The 19,845-nt window shown below is 33.7% G+C and overlaps 1 protein-coding gene across 2 annotated transcripts; it reads left to right on the top strand.

The window, feature by feature from the left end:
• Positions 1–755: 755 nt before the first annotated feature.
• On the top strand, positions 756–3,391 carry LOC138813523 (coiled-coil domain-containing protein 70-like). 2 transcript variants are annotated; one of them, XM_070001952.1, is made up of 2 exons: positions 756–800; positions 2,306–3,391. In XM_070001952.1, exon 2 carries the CDS (start codon positions 2,405–2,407, stop codon positions 3,209–3,211), a length of 807 nt encoding a protein of 268 aa, XP_069858053.1. In that variant the 5' UTR covers positions 756–800; positions 2,306–2,404; the 3' UTR covers positions 3,212–3,391. The 2 variants fall into 2 exon arrangements, with proteins under 2 accessions (XP_069858053.1, XP_069858054.1); XM_070001953.1 differs by lacking the exon at positions 756–800 and adding an exon at positions 1,607–1,645.
• Positions 3,392–19,845: the final 16,454 nt, after the last annotated feature.

Here is a 19,845-nt window from a genome sequence, read left to right as displayed (position 1 = left end):
AGAATGTACTTATAGACAAGAATGATTTGGTATTATTGGTGATCTGATATAGTTTGTTATTTATAAAATTGCATTGTTTTTACTTTTATCGAACACACTTTCTGAATTTAGTAAAAAAAACTATTGTCAGCAGGGAATGAGGTTTTTTTTTTCTGTTAATATGCTTCAGCATATTAATCTGTTCTTGATGTTAATTCAAGCTTATTCATGAATTAAGCCCAGTTTTGTTACTATTTTATTCATCAGTAAATTGCATTAAAATCTGTTGTGATTTGTGCGTCTATGGTCATTAAGGACCTAGATTTCTGTTCTTGAAATGTTCATGTTAGGTTGTATATTTGTGTTGTTTAAACATAATAAATTGACCATTTCTTAACACCAATAAGAATTCATGGATTATTAGGATTCTTTCTTAAACATATGGACATATTATCCAACTGAAATCAAGTTAATAGACTCATAGAAAACAAATCATTCTGATAGTTCATGTGTGTTTAATCAAATGTTACCTCACAAATATATATTACAGATTTTTCCAATTAAATAAGTCAATAAAACTATTTAAAATTGGAAAATAAGTGATTTAGAATAATTCACTGAGGAAGACACATGGGTCTGTACTATGTTGTGAGGAAATATTAAATTATAAATTCAATAGATCACAATTTTCCTTAATGTTGTGATTATCCTTAAAGTTCAGAATCACAGCATTCCAATTCTTTTTTTCATAGAACTCTTCTTGAGTTCTTGGCTACCATGGAAACAGGATAAAAGCAGAACCAAAAGGAACCACATATCAGGTAAAACATTTTCTCAATTCAGTGACTGGTGAAAATTGTCCAATTAAATTAAAAACAGACAATGAATGCTTATAGGTTTTGTCTTCAATTTTATATTACTTCTTATTCTATACCATTATACTTTTTTGATTTTTAAAATAGTGTGAGTACATAAAGAAGAATAAAATTGTTTTAGACTTTATTGCAAATTTAGCAGTTAAAATATTAACAGCAATAAGTATATTATAAAATAAAGTTAGAAAATATTCATTAATAAGTGATTTGGGATTATTCTATTTAAATTTAAATTTATACCCTAAACCAATAAAAATTTGATATGATGATGCCAATTATAAAAGTATCACAAATACACACACATATATATGTGAATATATATATATATATATACATATATATGTATATATCAGTACTCTGTTATTTTCTGAGTGATCATATGTTGCTGATACAAGAACAAAAAATTTTCCAGGTATATTTCCTTGAGATCACATATACTCTTATGTACTAATGTTCTTTAATTAGTAGTCTTAAATATTTAATTCTTTTTCAGCTTCTCTATATAGTGTTTATTATTTATGAACTCTTAAAAATATTTATATTTTAAATCAATAGCATAACTTACATAAGCAGGGATTAGGTACATATTAATTTAATAATCATGAAATCAAATATAATCTTTCTTTGGGTTTTTTTTCTTAAAATATCATGATTAAAATTCCACCCAAAGTCACATATCTGACTCAATGTGTCAGAACACTAAATGACATCACTATTATGACATAAAATGTTGCTTGGATATTTTCTGTCCAGGAAGTAGAAGTAGCAGGGAGCTCAGAGATCACAGAAACGTGTGTGTCTGAATACTTTATACTATTAATAACAATTAAATGTTGTAAACATTTAACAGTTGTGTGTGTGTGTGTGTGTGTGTGTGTGTGTGTGTGTGTGTGTATGTGTGTGTATCTGTGTGTGTATGAGTTGTCCTTGGACTCAGACCCTGGACCTCTGTCTTTCTTTTTACTCTACTAATTGAGCCACACCTCCATTTCTACATTTTTTGGTGCCTTTTTGGAGATAAAAATTTTTTGGACTTTCCTGCCAAGGCTAACTTCAAATTGCGGTCCTCAGATCTCAGACTTTTGAATAAATAGGATAACAGGCATGAGCCACAAGCATACAGCTTAATTATATAGTTAAGACATGTTTCCAAGAGAAGCATTTTAAATATAGTATATTTCTGTGTTTATAATAGAAAATATATAAAACCAATTAGTGAAAGACTAATATTTAGGAGAAATCATTTAGCTTATACATCTAGACAATAATGTATTAGCTTTGATTCAATATCTATCAAAAATTATTGTTTTTATTCATTTGTTATGATTCAAACCTAGTTTGTGTAATATTAAAGCCAATTCGATAACTTTGATTCCTATTTTCAGTTTCCTTCATCAGTGAGTCTTTCAAACCTTTGTGTACATCTCTGATTTATTTTTTTTCTGATACAGATCAAGACAAGAGCCAGTAATCTTTGAAGACTATATCAACAAATGTACTTCTTTTTTCAGTAGTAAATACTAGCTCAACAAGAAACATATTAAGAAATTATGGACATCTCTAAGTCAAAATGGATCAATAAAGAGAAGATATTATGCTTGTTTTCCTCTTTATTTTCTTATGCCCAAGATCAAAATAAATGCAAATACGAATCTCATAAAGTGGAAAAATGCCTTTGCAAAGAAAACAAGGTATCCAGAGATGAAAATATGGCTCTTAGAAAGGAAAATAAGTCCCTGTGGGGAGAAAACAAAGCCCTTCGAGAAGAAAACAAAGGCTTTAGAATGAACAATCAATTCATCAGGGAGAGGAATCAGCTCCTGAGACAGCAAAACCAGGTCCTGTGGAAAGTTAAAAGGGTGGTTTTGGAGAGTCAGAAACTATCTGGAGAAATCATCAATGCACTAAGCACAGAAAGAAAGTCTTACTGGCAACAGAATCAAGCCCTGACTGCTCAGATCAAGGCTCTCAGGCAACAAGAAAAAGCCTTCCAGAATGAGTCAAAAGCACTCGAGGAGGAGATTCGATCGCTGCAGGAGGAGATCAAGGCGCTGCAACATCAAGAGAGAGCAATCAGAATGGAGGAAATGGCCACACTGAAGGAGGGCTTAGCTCTAGAGAAAGAAGAGCGAGCTTTATGGAAGGAGGAGCAGGCTCTCCGTGAAGAGAACAAGGCTCTCAGAGAAGAATACAATGCTCTTCAGGAGGAGGAGAAAGCCCTGCAGGAAGAGACAAAGATCCTTGAGGAGTGGAATGGTATTCTTCAGGGAAAGAGCACAAGTGGCCTTGCTGAGAAAACAGGCAGTGACAGAAGAGAGCTAGGGAGCTGTGACCGGGAAGTGCAATCAGAGAACTAATGAAAATGTTTAGCACACCATATTGACTCATGATTGCAGTCAGGAGTGAAAATTTACATTGCGCACGATGTGGTCCTGGGAACTAAATAAATTTGTGAAACTTAAGCGGTTCTTGAAGTTTACTTATTGTTTACCTTGTGCGGTGTAAATATTAGATTACATTGTCAAAGATGGACCAATCAAACCATGTGGAATTGATGGCTCAAGTGGATTTGCACTTTATTTTCAGAGACACTGGAAAAATACCACTACCTCCTTCTTATATAAAAAGAAAACATCACTCTTAATGTTAAATTTATAAATGGCGTAGTGAAATACAACTTTCTATATATTCACTTCACAATTATTTTCCTTAATTATTTCACTTAATGGAATTATTGAAATAGTAAGAATTTATATGATAATAGAAAATGTGTAATGATGGGCTAGGTAGGTGGCTCAGTGGTAGAGTGCTTGCCTTGCATACATGAGGCCCTGGGTTCGATTCCTCAACACCACATAAGCAGAAAAAGCTGGAAGTGGTGCTATGGCTCAACTGGTAGAGCACTAGCTTTGAGCTGAAGAGCTGAGGGATCGTGCCCTGGACCAGAGAGTTCAGGCCCCATGACTGACAAAAAAAATAAAGAAAAAGAAAATGTGTAATGAGTGTCCACACCTTTCCGACTTTCTGTTTTTCTCTTGTTTTATTTACTGTAGCCATTGCTTAACAAATATTTAATATCATTAACAGACAGAACCCATTTATTTCTTCAATATTATGATCAGAGGAAACACTGGCTTTCGAGTGAAGATAGCTCTCAATGTCTCCTCTCACCATATAAACAGACATTATTGCATGATAAAGTAGCAAAGATTCAGGATAAAATGGAAGTATAAATCCTACTGGTTGGAAAATCAATTGACAAGAGGTAGACCAGTAAGACTACTACAAAATTTTTACCATATATCACATTTTGCAAATGAGAAATTATATCATGTCTAAACAACTTATTTGAATATAATTCAATTTTACATCTCAGTTGAATATCAAATGAATCATAATTTTCTACTAAGATTTCCAGTTCATACCATGCATATGAAATACCATATAAAGTGCCATTGTTTACATTCATATAATAAACTACATAGAGCAGAGTTGAGAAACACCTTTGAATCCAGTTGATTGTGAATAACTTCTTTGCATTTGGACTTCCTATATGAAAGAGGAAAGGATAGAAAAAAAAACCCTCAGGAGAGGGGCTGAGAAAGTGCCTCAGTGGTAGAGCACTTGCTTTGCATGTATGAGGCCCTGGGTTCGATTCATCAGCACCACATAAGCAGAAAAAGCCAGCAGTGGCGCTGTGGCTCAAGTAGTAGAGTGCTAGCCTTGAGCTGAAGAGCTGGGGGACAGCACCCAGGCCCAGAGTTCAAGCCCCACGACTGGACCCAAAAACAAAAACAAAAAAACTCAGGAGAATGTTATTGTTGAGCAATTATAGTTGACTAATAATGCTAAAAGTTTAAATACTTCAAAACACTTGTTGCTTCTATTGTAACAGATATAGACATTTAAACACCTTTCATAAGTCCACATAATTTAAAAATTGTCTAAATAGATAACCTTACTTAACATTAGGGCCATGTATTACTTGACATCTGGTGTTGGATATTTTGTGAGCAACAATATCGCACAAACCACACTCTTGCAGGTTCCACAAAGGGTAAACACCTGCAGTTTATTTACATGTAAGAGAGCTCATGGGCATCACCGTTCCTCAAATCTAGCACACAATCTCTAGGGGAATGAATGGTTTACATGGATGATACAAATAGCTTTTTAAAAATAGACTTTATCTTCCTTCAAGAGACCATGGTGTCTAAAGATAAATCCTAAGCTCATGTGATTAAAGTTGAGAGACCTGGATCCTTTCTTTGTAACCCACTTATGCTCAGCAAATCACCTAACTCTCCCAATTCCATATAATGCCTGGAAGATTTTATTACAACTTTTACATCCTTGACCTACTCCTTAAAAGTTTATTTTTGTCAGTTTTTCCTGTATATATCTCTAAAATGTTATCCTGTTCACCTTTCAGGTAAAGGGTTTTAGACCCCAGAGTGTGTGTGGGTGGGGGGAGGTGGGGAAGCTAGAGTATATTTATGATTCCTGCTTTCTCCAAGTTACCAAACTCTTTCAATGTACCACAGGATATTAGGTAATATCATTTTCCACCCTATTTGTCTTTATTTAGGCTTTTGTCTACTTTGCCTTACTTCACTGTGCTTATTATCAGGATCTTATTTATCCTTACAATCTCTAACTCTAATGAAGTCAGGCTTTTGACTTCAAACTGCACATGGGTAATTAGTTCAGAAATTTGCTATTCATCTAATTTCTTCTCTGCTTTCAGAATTCCTATCTCCATAAAAAAACAAAACAAAACAAAACACTGGGTGGGAGTATTAAGTGACTAATAAAAAGACAGCTAAAGCCAAATGGCTGGGTCCTCCCAAGAGGTAGAGGTAATGCCTAGCAAGAAGCAAGCTATGAATTTGACCCCTCGGGGACAGAAAAGAAATCCATATTTTTATTATGCTTCTCTAAATATAGTCTATCTGATTTTATGTATGATGAGTGAAAGTATGAAAGTACCTGAAAAGAGCTCAGAAGAAATTGAAACTAGAGATTCTTTTATACTTAGGATACCCAGAACATAGTAGAACCATCATAGACTAGAGGGCAATCCCAAATTGCTCAGTAGAATGTTTCAGTGGGATATCATGTATAGATAGAGAACTAGGGAAATATGAGTTGTTTCTGAAATTATATATTTTACATTGAAAATCATGATAAACTAAATTCTGAGTGAAAAATTAGAAGTACATTTAATTTTTGAATAAAGGACAGCCTCTAGTTTGTTTTGCTAAATATCATACTGATTACAATAGTCATTATTTGTGATTCATAGAATTTGTGTTCTTATTTCTAAAAATAAATTAAAAAATTATTCAGTAATATTTAATTCTATCACCATAGTTGTACGTTAACTTTCCAACTCTACTAACACAGGATGTATCTCTGAGGGAATGAAATTACAATGACTTAGATGGAATTTGTACATCCAAATAATATCTTGAACCATTGTACTTATAGAAACTATCATCACTATAATTGCAAAGAACATGTGAATAGAGATAAAACATATTGGTATCCATTTCAGCTGAACAAAATTTTATTGTTAATGTTTCTATCCCTGTAAGAAATAAAGCCCCATGAAGTGAAATAGAGTGGCCCTTTATAAAACTCAATAGCATTAGGGATTTGACTTCACAAGGTTAATAGTTTGGAAAAGAGCTGTATGTAAATAGCTTGTTGTGGCCACTGAAATTGTTTTTCTGTACTAAATCTGATCTAAACCACAACACTTGATTTGATCAAGGAAATGTGACCACTAAACTATAAAAAAAAAAAAAGAAAAAGAAAAAGCAGTTTTCTGGTTGCACCTTATTCTTTACTACATCAACTGCTGCCTTCAGAATTTTCTGGGCTAGCTGCATATAGGTGTCAAATGTTTTTACAAGATTCATTCATTGAAGAGTCTCATTGGAAACCAAAAGCTCTCTAAGCATACACATGTGCATAAGGTAGGCAAAGAACACTCCAGAAAAAACAAGCATAAACCAGTATATTTACTGTTCTGCTTGTTTTGCCACAATATGTTATTGATGCACATCTTATGATGAGAGTCTGATAAGTAAATTATCTTCTCTCTTATTATTCTATATTGCCTATTCAGAAAATTCTTTAGTATTTAAATATGAAAGTTAATATGTTCTATTTCATTCACTTTTGTATGAAAAAAATCTACTTACAAATTGGTTATATGAAATCTAGATATAATGATTAATGAAAAACAAGATATGACATTCAAAACATTATTAGTAAGTTGTTAATTTTGTATGAAGAGAAATGTGTAAATAATCTTGTTATAACTAATGATGAAATTTCAGCATAATATATATTAACTACTTTAGTCAAAATACACCATGACACATCTCATTAATTATGTGCTTATGACAAAAAACATAAGTATTGTAAATTATACTGAAGTAAAAAAAATGTATATAGGTTATACTGCTCATTTGTATTCAACTGAGGAAAAGTTTTGACATAATCAGATAGATGATTTTCAGCTCATTTAACAGAAATTATACAATCAAAAGCAGTCAGTGTAATTTTAGAAAATTGAGCAGTTCTAGACTAACTATATTTCTTTTTTCTAGTACAAGCTCTTAATTACTAGTAGACCAGTGAAAATATACCCTTATTTCAATGCCTTCATACACTGGTTTTCATTCTATTCCAGAGGACCCATGGTTCTTGATCCAGTTTTGATCAATATAGGCATTACCAATATAGGGATTACACTGTTGGATACAAATGGAAATTAAGCTAATTTAGCAGATTTCAAATTACAAAGATAGCCACGATCTCTATCTTTTCTTAATCTCTTTCTATCTGTGTGTGTGTGTGTGTGTGTGTGTGTGTGTGTGTGTGTGTGTATTTGACAAAAGCATCACTTTAACTGAGACTGATCACAAACTTGCGATCTTCCTGGCGCAGCCTTTTAAGTACCAAGACAATAGATGTGTTCCAATAGACTTGACCAAAAGGCTATTGAAAGAATTCCACTAAGAATTGCTTAATTCCAAATCAGCCACAATTCTGGCTCAGGCAGACATTTATTTATTTTTTATTCTTTTTTGTGCAAGTTGGTACCGAACATATTACTTAATGACCTGGAGGAAAATCCTCAATGATGTGATTTTGTTTTAATTGTATGGGAAAAAATTTTAAAATGGGACAATCTGAGTTGCTTCCAGGAATTAATTGTCCTTATTTGAGTTATTAGTTTCAGCCTTCTCCAAGAGCACGGATGAGTCATCCAATATTCACATTCTAGCTGAAATCAAAGACAATCCTCAATATTGGAGATTTAACCTGTCTTTTTTCTTTTTTGCCCGTTGTGGGGCCTAAACTCTGGGCCTGCGCTGTACCTTAGCTCTTCAACTCAAGGCTAGCGCTCTACCAGTTGAGCCACAGCGCCACTTCCGGCTTTTTCGATTCTAAGGAATCGAACTCAAGGCCTAAGCATTCAAGGCAAGCACTCTAACACTGAGCCATCTTCACAGCTCCCTCAATATCTCTTGAATTTTATATTTTAATGCCCTAACTGTTAGATATAAAACTATTTTTACTTTACTCCCCAAAGCCCCTTATTTTTAACTCAGTATTATAATAATTATCATGATTATTAAGTCAATAAATTCAATAAATCTATACTAAAATAATGTACACATTTTAAATATGATTATTAAATCTGCACTAGAAAGAGAGAATTGAAAAGCTACATTTATAAAAATTTTTTCTACTAATTTTAATGTAATTATAAATACATATTTTGAAATTATGGAAATTTAAAATCATAATAAATGGAATTAAAATTTATTTGCTAAATTATTCATTATTTCATTTTAATACAATATTAATATAAGTGTCCTGGTCAACAAAATAGTTAATTTATGTATTAAGATGTTTTGAATTTTCAACTCCTGTCTTTAAGCCTATATTATTTCTTTACATGGCAGGTATTCCTAAATTATCTTTCTTCTCTTACCCCAGAAAAGCAGGCTTTCTTCTTTTCTTTAGCTATTGCTTACCTTTACAATGTCACTAAAGTATATTAATTCACATATTAATGTATATTGTAAAAAGGAAATAGGTACCTTTTAGTGTATGCTTTTATTTGCATAAGTAGAATTTCCTATAATAATAAAATCACATAGTAAAATATGCTTTCATAGCCCATAGGCTTTCTCCAAAATTTCTATTTATATTGTAATAATAGATTTTCAATTTTTTTTACTTCTTTGGATAATATAGTATTTTATAAGTTCAGAAATATCCATTTTATTCTTTTTGAAATGTGAAATCATAACCAAATATGATTATCTAATATTAATTTTTAAAATCTATGATTTGTCATTCTATAAAAACTTTGGATAGAATATTATTTTAAATATACTAATTGTATTTCAGGTTAGTATTTAAGGTTCCTAGAAAAGTGCTATGAGAGTAGAATGAAGAAATAACTCACTTATTTTCATGAAATAATAAAACATGAATTTTGAAGAATGAGTTAAAAACGGTAAACTGGAGTAGGAGGATAATTTCAAATGCAAATTGAGAAATAGTTAATGTAAAAGATTGAAGTAGTTAGAAATGAACAAATGGTGGCATATATTATGACAAGAACTTCAAAAAATTATGCCTAAATGAAGGAAATAGAGTAATGGAATTGTAGCAACAATTTGTCTTGCATATTTTACAATTTTGTTATTTTGTAAAAATGATACTCAGATACATTCTGTATATAAACTAATTGGAAATGGGATCTATCGTTTTAAAAAATAGTTTTTCAAACTGACAGACTGTATAAATGTAATGGACACAGATGTAATATTTCATAAGTATGTACATTATGGAAGATTAAATCAAGGTAATTAACACATACATCACCTCACTTATTGATTTCTCTTTTACAGTGCTTTTACGTCTGGACATTAGTGTTCAGGGAGACTTTTTATGCCTACATTATAGATTAGATGTGTTATTGATGTAGTGTGTTCCATTAACTCTCTTGGAAAGAAAATGGTAGAGGAAAACAAAGTCGATCTCTGGGGAAAGAAAGTAAAGAGTGGAGAAGATTACCTTAAATCTAACCATGCTCTTTTATCAGGTATCATTGCCAAACACATTTATCTTTTGTTCACTTGACTTGTCCTGCCTGATTCCTAAAAATCACTCAACCTATCAGGAAAAACGTTGAATATCTTTTTTCATGAAAGTGGTTTGTCCTCACAGAGTCATATGCTAAGTCACTTGTCATGCTAACCAAGTCACTCCTCTGTGTACAATGGTGTCAGCAAAAAATGTTTTCACTTTCTATGCTTATGCTTTGACATGTTTATGCAGTTAAAGTCTGTGAACCACCTTAAAATTATTTGTTTATAATTTAGAAAAAATAATAAGTACATGATATAATGAAAAGATTAATAAAAAATACTGTAAGGAAATCCCCACTCACAGACCTACTCTCTGCCCTCTATGGCAGCGCCTGTGCAGTAGGTGAGGCACCTCCTACTTCCGTCCCCCAATGATACAAAAGGGACCTCCAAGGAGTCAGACAGGAGCAGACGGTACCATTTTCTTCCTTTCCTCATGAGAACTTGGCCTTGTCAGCTCTGATGACAATCAATCTTTTCTTCTACTTGACTTCTGTCCGGATGATCTTTAGGTTACTTTCTTTTGGGTCACATTTTTTCTTTTCAAATACCTTAAGTTGTTGACATTATTTTAAAGGTAACATAAATAATGCAATTGACTCAATGAATTACACAGAGGTCTTGAGTGCACATGAGAATGGAATTCTACTTTAAATGAATATAGTTCTTTACATAAAGTAGTATTCTTTAACATCTAATAAAGAATATAAATTTAAAGTTACTTTTCATATTAGTTTATTTGGTCTGATTTATATAAACATACTTCTGTAAATCGTATTAACAGTTTACTTAACCTTATTATAAATTGTTGGCTGAGTATCCTAGGAATCAAGGAGTTAGGGTAATTTGTAATTATAGCTTCTATATTTTGGTTTAACTCAAGAATACAGTATGTCCATATGATAGCTACTTTACTGCATATAGCTTTTCAACTATAGTGTCTTTTTGATTCTCAACTTCTTCTACAGGCAAGAATATGGTTTTTGCATAAATTAAAATATGTAAACAAAGTAGTTTTTGTATCTATAAAAATAGAACAACAAAAATAAATAGGGAGAGGGTAAGGGAGAGTGATAGACAATGTGAGCATGGGAAACACTGTATGCATGTATGGAAATTGTCACAAAGAAATCCATCTTGTATAAGAAACGTGTGCTGGTAAAATTTATACAAGTTTAGAAAGAAAATTCATAATATCTACTCTTCTTAATGTTATTTATATTCAAATCTATAATGCTGTATCTGGTAATTGGTAGCAATAAGGAAAATAATGGTAATGGTAGTGGTAACTTAAAATTATCAAACTTCCTATGGATCTTAAATTGACTTGTAGTTTAAGGCTAGATTTTAAAATTCACTTGTAAAACAAAATATATTTAGTGAAATAATTTACGTTTACAAAACATTTGATATTAGACTAAATCCAAAAGAAATATTGTAAAATATCAAAAAATGTTATTGAAGATCAACTACTTTAAAACTTAGCTTCAAAAATATTTGACAATGGGAAGAACATTTTAGTCAACACTGAATAATTGTTGGCATTTCTATGAATTTCCTATATGACATGTCTTAATGGTTCTGTCTCAGAGTATATTTGTAGTCTAAGGAAAAGATACACACAGTGAGACCAAAAGAGGAAAATATTGAGAGAAAAACACAAAGGTGCAATCCCTATATTACTCTCTCTATATAAATATATACCAAAATGAACTCCAGGATATGGAAACAATAGATCTTCATTTTTTGTAAATTTTTATAATTGAGGATTCTGTCTTTTTTCATTAAGTAAGATGTATTCATGTGTATAGCTTCGGGAGGCTGGTGGGGAAGGGAGCACAAGTGGAAGGAAAAGAGCTGAAAAACTGCAGCAGTGGAACTCACTGGACACTGAGGAAAGTGAGCTATAGCCCAGTGGGTGGAGACAGGAGGGAGGGGCTGGCAGAGAGTGAGGGAAGGGAAGACATTGTAGGAAAGGAAAAGTACTGGTTACCTGACTCAGTAATAGTAATCCTCTCTGTATACCACCTTATAATACCATAAATAAATAAATAAATAAACATTATAGCCCACAACTCAGCAGAGGTTGATTGATTAAAACAAAAACAATGTGGTCTTCATACATTTATGAAAACAAACTTGTACCAGGTACCAGGTCTCCTGCTTATAATCCCTAGCTACTAAAGAGGCTGAGATCTGAGGACCATAGTTTGAGGACAGCCCAGGCAGGAAGGTCTGTGAGACTCTTATCTCCAATTACCCTCCAAAAAGCCAGAAGTGCAGCTGTGCCTCAAATGCCAGCCTTGAGTGAAAAAGTTAACAACAGTGCCCAATCCTGAGTTCAAGCCCCAGTACTGGCCCCCCAAAACGAACACATATTAAATATTTTGTTTGAGGCTAAGGATAGAGGTCAGTGATTGTGCGCCTATCTAGCAGATAAAGGCCTTATATCTGATCCACAATGCCACAGGGGAAAAACAAAGCAAAACAAAACAAAACAAATTTTAAACTCATAAATGAGGGAATGGCAAGACAACCAATCCAAAAATGGGTTCATAAAACAAAACATATTTACAGTAAGGAATAGAAATAAATGCGCAATGGATGATGATAATGACTTGACTTCTGAGGAACACAGCCCACTCATACCCATGGAGGCGAGGTAGCATGTTTATAGGCAGCAGTGATTCAAGCCTGTAATCATAGCTACTCAGGAGGCTGAGATCTGCAGATGATAGTCCAGTCCAGGCAGATAAGTTTATGAGACTCTCCAATTAACCACTGAAAATTTGAACATAGAGTTCTGGCTGAAATGTTAGAGCACCAGTCTTAAGTGGAAAACCTATGGGACAGAAGGCAAGCTTTAAGTTCAAGCCTCAGCACCAACATAAAATGAGAGTAAGAAATGAATTTCTACCAAGATACTGATTCTTTCTTCCCAGTGAGTTCATTTACTATCACATTCCATGCTTATCTCCTGTCAGATAACACTTGAATGTTGACAATTGAATCACTTGGCACTATGAACATTGTCTTTAAAAAATATTGGAAATGAATGCAATTGTTTCCCTTAAAATGTAAGAATACTGCTATATATGATGTCTTTCTTAGGTTGTTCTGATTTTAGATAAGAAGTGCCTACATTTGTACCATAATATATGGTCAACTATAGTCTTAAACTAAAGAGAGAGAAGTACTCGGAGTATGAGAAGGTAGATGAATTTATGGTCAGACTTCCTTTTCTTTATCTATTTTCAGTATTAGACATGGAAGGCAGGAGGGAGAAAAGCACAGGAGGTAGAAGTTCATTGCTTCGGTGAGTCATGCTTTTATCAAAATGTCCGTATATTGCTCATATTGATAACAATTGAAAGTATGGATGGTAAAACCAGTTTTCACTGTTTTCATTTACTGTATGTAAATTGCTGATAACATATGTACCCAACGGCTGAAAACGGCTGACATGCTTTGCAATGCCAACCATGTCTTCTTTGGAGTGTTACAGTGTCCTTCGACATCTTTGATATACATTTTACTGCTTCAAAAAGTTATCTCTTCACTTCCCCAGGTCTATTTGAAATAATGCACAAACCTTCCCACTTTTCTTTGCTCATTCCTGAAATGTAACATAAATATACATACATACACCCACTCCTAGCAAAGCAGCCAAATGAACCAGGCAACAGATGGGAAACTCGGAGCCCATGTGTTCACATTCATACTATGCCAATAACTTGCTGGGTGATCTTGGGCAAGCTACTTATCTTCAGCTAATTGTCATCTCTCTAAAAGTACAGAGTCATAGAGCCTGAATATTAGCTCTCAGAAGCCAAGTAATGAATTTATCCCTCTATCCTCCTTAATATGGAAAACATATTCAAATAATAAAGAGTTGAAATTGATCTTATTATTATTGCATAATCTCATTAGGTCTTCCCTGCTGCTCTGAAGCCTATAACCAAAAGCTTTCTAATATCCATTCAAATAAAGAATTTTCTCAGATACTGACACAAAGGGAAAAAGGGAGAAAGGATGAATCCAATTCTCTCTAAAGAAAACATACAAGAGATAATACGTGCATAAAATCATTCTCTGTATCATCTGTCATTAAGGTAACGAACATCAAAACTTCAATAAGATTCCATTTCATACTCACTAGGATGGCTAAAATGAAAGGGAGAAAATAACACAAACTGGGGAGAATAAGAGAAAACTGGAACTCCCAGTGATTTCAAAAGACAATGTAAAATGTTGCTGCAACTCATGAAAGCTATTTGGATGTAAATTAAAATGTAAACCTTGGAGTTAAAAGAATTTCTACTATTGTTACTACATATGCAAAAATTATGGATCCATACTTCATCCCAAAACACATATTCAAATGTTCATAACAACATTAATCAGAATAATTACAAAATGATTGTACCCTCAATACCCATCACCTGGTAAATGGATATGTATGCTTATCTGTGTATATGTATGTTTGCATATGCATGTGCATATATGAGGGAATATTATTCAGCCATAGAAATTAATTACTAAAAGCTGTTACAATATGTATTACCATTGTTTGGAGTGTAAATCTCTCCCAGATGAGTTTGTGTTAAAGTATGTTATTGTTTGATTGCCAATGTTAGGATTGGCATAGCATAAATGGGGATTTGGAGAAGCTCTAAACAAAAGAGACAAGTGTGAAGTGTTTTGGTTATTGGGTACTATTGATCACAGTCCCTTCCTTGTTCTATTTTGATTCCTGATTTGAGGTGAGTGCTTTTGCTCCATCACACACTGCTTTACTACAGGCTCACAGCTACAGAGTCATCAAGGACATTGTGAAGCCTTCCAAATTGAGAACCATAACTTTTAAATTTTGTACTTACACCTTAATTACTTCAGTTACTTCTATAGTGAACAGAAAGCTTGCTAAATAGTATATGAAATTTGAAAGTGAACTAAGTAGAAGAAGGTAGTCATAAACTGTCACAATCTCATTTATATGATATGATCAGTATGACCAGATTCATACATACAAACAATGCATTCATCTCTACTAGATCTGCCTCACTGTTGTTCAATCTCAGCTCAGTTTCTGAATTCAGTAACTGAATTTCAGGAATGTGTTAGATTTTCATAAGCTGATTTTTTTTCAGAATGATGTGGCTAGAGAAAAGTCATTGTGCTGGTTGTAAATTTAATTAAAATTTAATCAAATACATTGTGAATCAGATGACAGTATGGATGACTATCATCCCATACAAGTAGAAGCAGAAACTCCATGAAACCCAATACAAATCTTTGTGTAAAACATGACTCAAAGTTTCTGTCTGTGGAATGGAAGAGAACCATTCATTTATTAGTAGTCACTACTCACTGGTCAGGGATTTGTTGTTGTTGTTGTTGTTGTTGGTTGTGGGGCTTGAACTCAGGACCTGTGCTCTGGCTATGAGCTTCTTTGTGTTCAAGGTTAGCATTCTACCACTTGAATCTAAGTGCTACTTTCAGTTTTTGAGTGTTAATTGGAGATAAGAATCTCATGCGGACTTTTCTGCTCTGGCTGTCTTTGCACCATGATCTCAAATCTCACCCTCCTGAATAACTAGGATTATGGGTGTGAGTCACTGGTGCCTGGCTTGGTCAGGGTTGTATACATAACATGATACCATTCAGTTTTCAGGTATGCATCCATAGAAAGATCACAGTCCTCACAGAATTCTAAGATTCTGTCTCAGAAATCAAGACATACAAGCTATAGTTGAGGTTAGGCAGTGCACATTTCACTTACTTCTTATTTATATATCAATGGCTAATCAAATGATATGTTTGAAAATTATAATCCTAGGCACAGTGATATAATACTTCATATTCTTCATCTTGGTATTCCCAAGTATTCCTAATTGTTAATTTTTGAGGCAGAATCTTGGAATATTGTGAGGACTGCAATCTTTCTGTGGATGCTTATCTTCTATTCATAGTTCTTCATAATTTTCCTAACAAAGGACTATATGCATAATGGGTTACTGCCTGGAAATAAGAAATAAATCTGCACCCTCTTATGCAGTCTTTTTCAGACACAAAGTTGAAGAATAAGAGGAGAGAAAACTTCTGAAAGACATAAAAATGAAAATAGATAATATATCTCAAATATATCATGGTCATATTTTTGTCAAATACTACTCTGATTATAAGACATATGTAGCACTATATAGCAGTAAACAGTAAACAATGTCTATAGAACACCAAGTGTATATATGACATTGCAACTGATCTTTTATTTGATGTTATATTGTCATATACAATATCCTCTACATAAGACTCATATGTTAAATCCTCCCTGGAGGCTCTTTTTGAAAGATACTTGAATCATGAAGGTACTAAAAAGGTACTAAATAGGCAATTAAGAGCTTACAGCCTACTTTGGGGATTTGGGTCATTGGGGTTTAGCATTTGGTGAATGCATTATGTTCCTTTACCTTTCCTCTACCTCTGGCCTGCATGAGATAATCAGTGTGCTGCCATGCTCTTCCACCATGATCTTCCTAAGCCCAGAAAAGTAGAGCTACCATGAGTGTTTGTCTTACCGCATACTTTATCACTGAGGTGTACATAGGGCCCCTTCCTTTAGTGCAATGGGTATAAAATTTATCTCAATGTGTTGAGTTAAAAATGTGTGAATCAGGCTGAACCTGACGATATATGCCTGTAATTCCAGAGATTGTAAGGCTAATGCTGGAGGATCATGAGAAAGAAGACAGTTTGGGTTCTATGAAGAGGTCTGTTGCACACACACAGAACAGCAGACATATATACACATACACACATACAGAATAATATATAGAGATTCTACAAGTAGAAAGAACAGTCTTCCCTCTGTCCAAACATTGTGAAATTTGATGGAAACAATAGAATACAAAAAAAGCATCAAAAGAATACACATCCCATAACAGCCATGCTTTATTTTATATTTGACAGAGAGACAAGAATAAAATAGAAATTAAAATAATATATTCTTCTGAACCACATGCGTATTGGAAGTAAATTTTGGGCCACATAAGGATGTGTGATAGGAAATTCATTTTAAATTGAGAAAGAACAGGAAAACCTTGATATTATACAGATAATAGACAAGCGAGTATGTTTCTGTGTTGGAAATAGGTGCATTTTCCTTCTACTAAGAAGCTTAGGAAACCTAAAATAAGCACAATCTATGGCATGGGTTAGTAGGTTCATTTTGGCCACCTCTGGCTTTATTTTTGTTACTCACTTATGCAAAAGAAGACTTTTAGACAATAACAAATTAACAAAATACCAAAGTTCACTATTAGAACCTGACTTAAACGTTTTGAAAGGTTAACAGAGTGATTGGCAGCACGCATTGGCCTGCTCCACATTGTTTTCCACTGTATCTGGTTCCGACAGCATTTGAGGCTAAGGAAAGAACTGTAGAAAGGGCAAACTCTGAACTCCTTGTGGCACATCAAGAAACTCCAGTAAAGCATGTTCCCACCCCATGATTTCAAACTATCTCTCAGGTTCACCCAGATTACAATTGTGCCTTTCAGAAACCCAGAGTTTCTGAGCAAATCAACTTCACAGTGGGGTGGGTGAATTCAATAAACAGATAATGTACAATGAAGATTTTTTACTCCATGTGATTTTTATCAGATCACTAAGCTTGAGTACAAAATAAAAATGTCTCTAGTTATTTAAAACACAAAGGTGAAGTGGTAATGTAGCAACGCTCTTAAAACTCTTCGTCATTTGTATTTCTGATCGCGAAGAAACATAATGAGAAATGAATGAGTTTTGCATTTTCCTTTAGTGAGAACAGGGACTCTCTTGAGAAACAGGAAAGCAGAGAAACCTGGCTAATTCAGTCAGGGGAGGTAAACTTTCCTTAGAAAACAAAGGAAGACTTCATTGGAATTACAAAAAAAGGAAAGAAGAAAGCTAGTATGACAGTACGTAACTGGTGTAAAATTAAACTGGAGTAACTGAGGCTACTTTCCTTCTGGGCGAGGTTTTGAAGAGATTTCTAATAGTAGAAGATAGTCAATATGCTAGCAAAATGAAGTAAAACAAGATTTGGAGGCCTTCCTGAGGAAGTCTGAGAAACAGGAAAATATGGAATTGGACCCTCCAACAGCATCCTGTGTCTATTGGCATAATTTTGTTAGTTCCTTAGGTAATTTTTGGAGGCATTAAAAACTTTTAGAATTATCATAATTTAACATAAGTAGCTGCACATTTTTCTTGATTAGAAAAATAACAGTAGAAGGATAAATAACTTTCGTCCTATGAGAGGGTGTTTGAATTTTTATTTATTTGCTTATTTATTTATTTACTTGTGGCAGTACTGTTGCTTGAACTCAAGGTGCTGTCCTTGAGATTTTTGTTCAAGGTTGACACTCCACCATTTGAATGACAGCTCAACTTCCTGCTTTTTGGGTGCTTAATTGGAGAGGAGAGTCTCAAGAATTTATTGCCTGGAAGACTTCGAACCACAATCTTCAGAACTCAGACTCTTGAGTAGCTAAAATTACAGACATGAGCCTTTGGTACCTAGAAGAGGGGACACTAGATTTTTATGGGTAGATGACATGCTAAAGTTAAAGCCTGAAACAGTATTTTGTACCTTCTTTTTGAAATTCTGGGCAGGCTGTAGAATGCTTTTCAGTGGAATTATCTATTGGGGAAGCCAGGAGTAGTTGGAAATAACTGGGAAGATTCTTTCTTTCTATCTTTCTTTCCAAATTCAGTGTTTAGAAACTTAACTCTTACTCAGAAAGATCCATAAGGCAAGATCACTTCATTAAAACAAACATCTGGGCCCAAAGCAAAGTGAAAATGAATGGAGAAATGATTTCTCAACAGAAAAAAGTATTTTTTCCTTTGTAACCAGCAGAAAAGGCATGAAGCTAGGGTTTAAAGCAAATTAACTCTTAAAAAATAAATAAATAAAAGATCATGCCCTGCTTGAAATGTGTTGGAGACTAATAAAAGGAAATGGTACACCTAAAGCATTTGTTCACAGGTGTATTAGTATCCTGTGGTTGCCATAACAAAGCAATAAAACTCAGCAGCTTAAACAACAGAAAGTTATTGTTCCACAATTCTGGAGGCTATAAGTTTGAATTAAGGTGTCAGCAAGCTTCCTCCTGACAGCTGTGAGGAGAATCTGTTGCATTGCTTTCTCCTAGCCTTTGGGAGCTGCAGACATTCGTTGTTCTATATATGATAACCTCCTAGTGTATTTACATGATCAACACTGTAAACATGCACATCTGTGTCCAGATGTTCCCATTTAAAAGGGCACGGGTCATGGTGGATTAGAATCTATCCCAATGGATTCATATGAATTTATTTGTAAAGATCCCATTTCTAAATATAGGCTTATTCCCAAGTAGTAAGATTTATGACTTCAACATATTTGGGGGGACTATCTGACTTAAACCAGAAAAGATAACATTGCCTAAGACAAAGTCCTAAAATAAAAAAAGAAAGAAAGAAAGAGAGAGAGAGAAAGAAAGAAAGACTCTAAGAGAAATGTTTCTGATGCTTCTAAAATTCCATGGAAATTAAACATGGTGCTTGTAGATCATAGTGTAGACTCTAGAAGTTCCATGAGAATGTTGAACTCAAAAGCTGCTGAAACCCAGAAGTTAAATAAGGATAATGTCGACATTGATCCTTTGGAGAGACATAAGGTCAAGAGGAAATACGTTAAAAAGCATGAATAATGAACTTGAAAGTACACTTGAGGCATTTTTGGCAAACATCAATGTGAAGACAAAAGAAGAAACACAGCATTG

Source organism: Dipodomys merriami, unplaced genomic scaffold (genome assembly GCF_024711535.1).
Source record: "Dipodomys merriami isolate MVZ:Mamm:240054 unplaced genomic scaffold, mDipMer1.0.p SCAF_6, whole genome shotgun sequence".
Taxonomy (NCBI): domain Eukaryota; kingdom Metazoa; phylum Chordata; class Mammalia; order Rodentia; family Heteromyidae; genus Dipodomys; species Dipodomys merriami.
The sequence above is the reverse complement of the archived record's forward strand: the minus strand, read 5'-3'. Positions and strand labels throughout refer to the sequence as shown.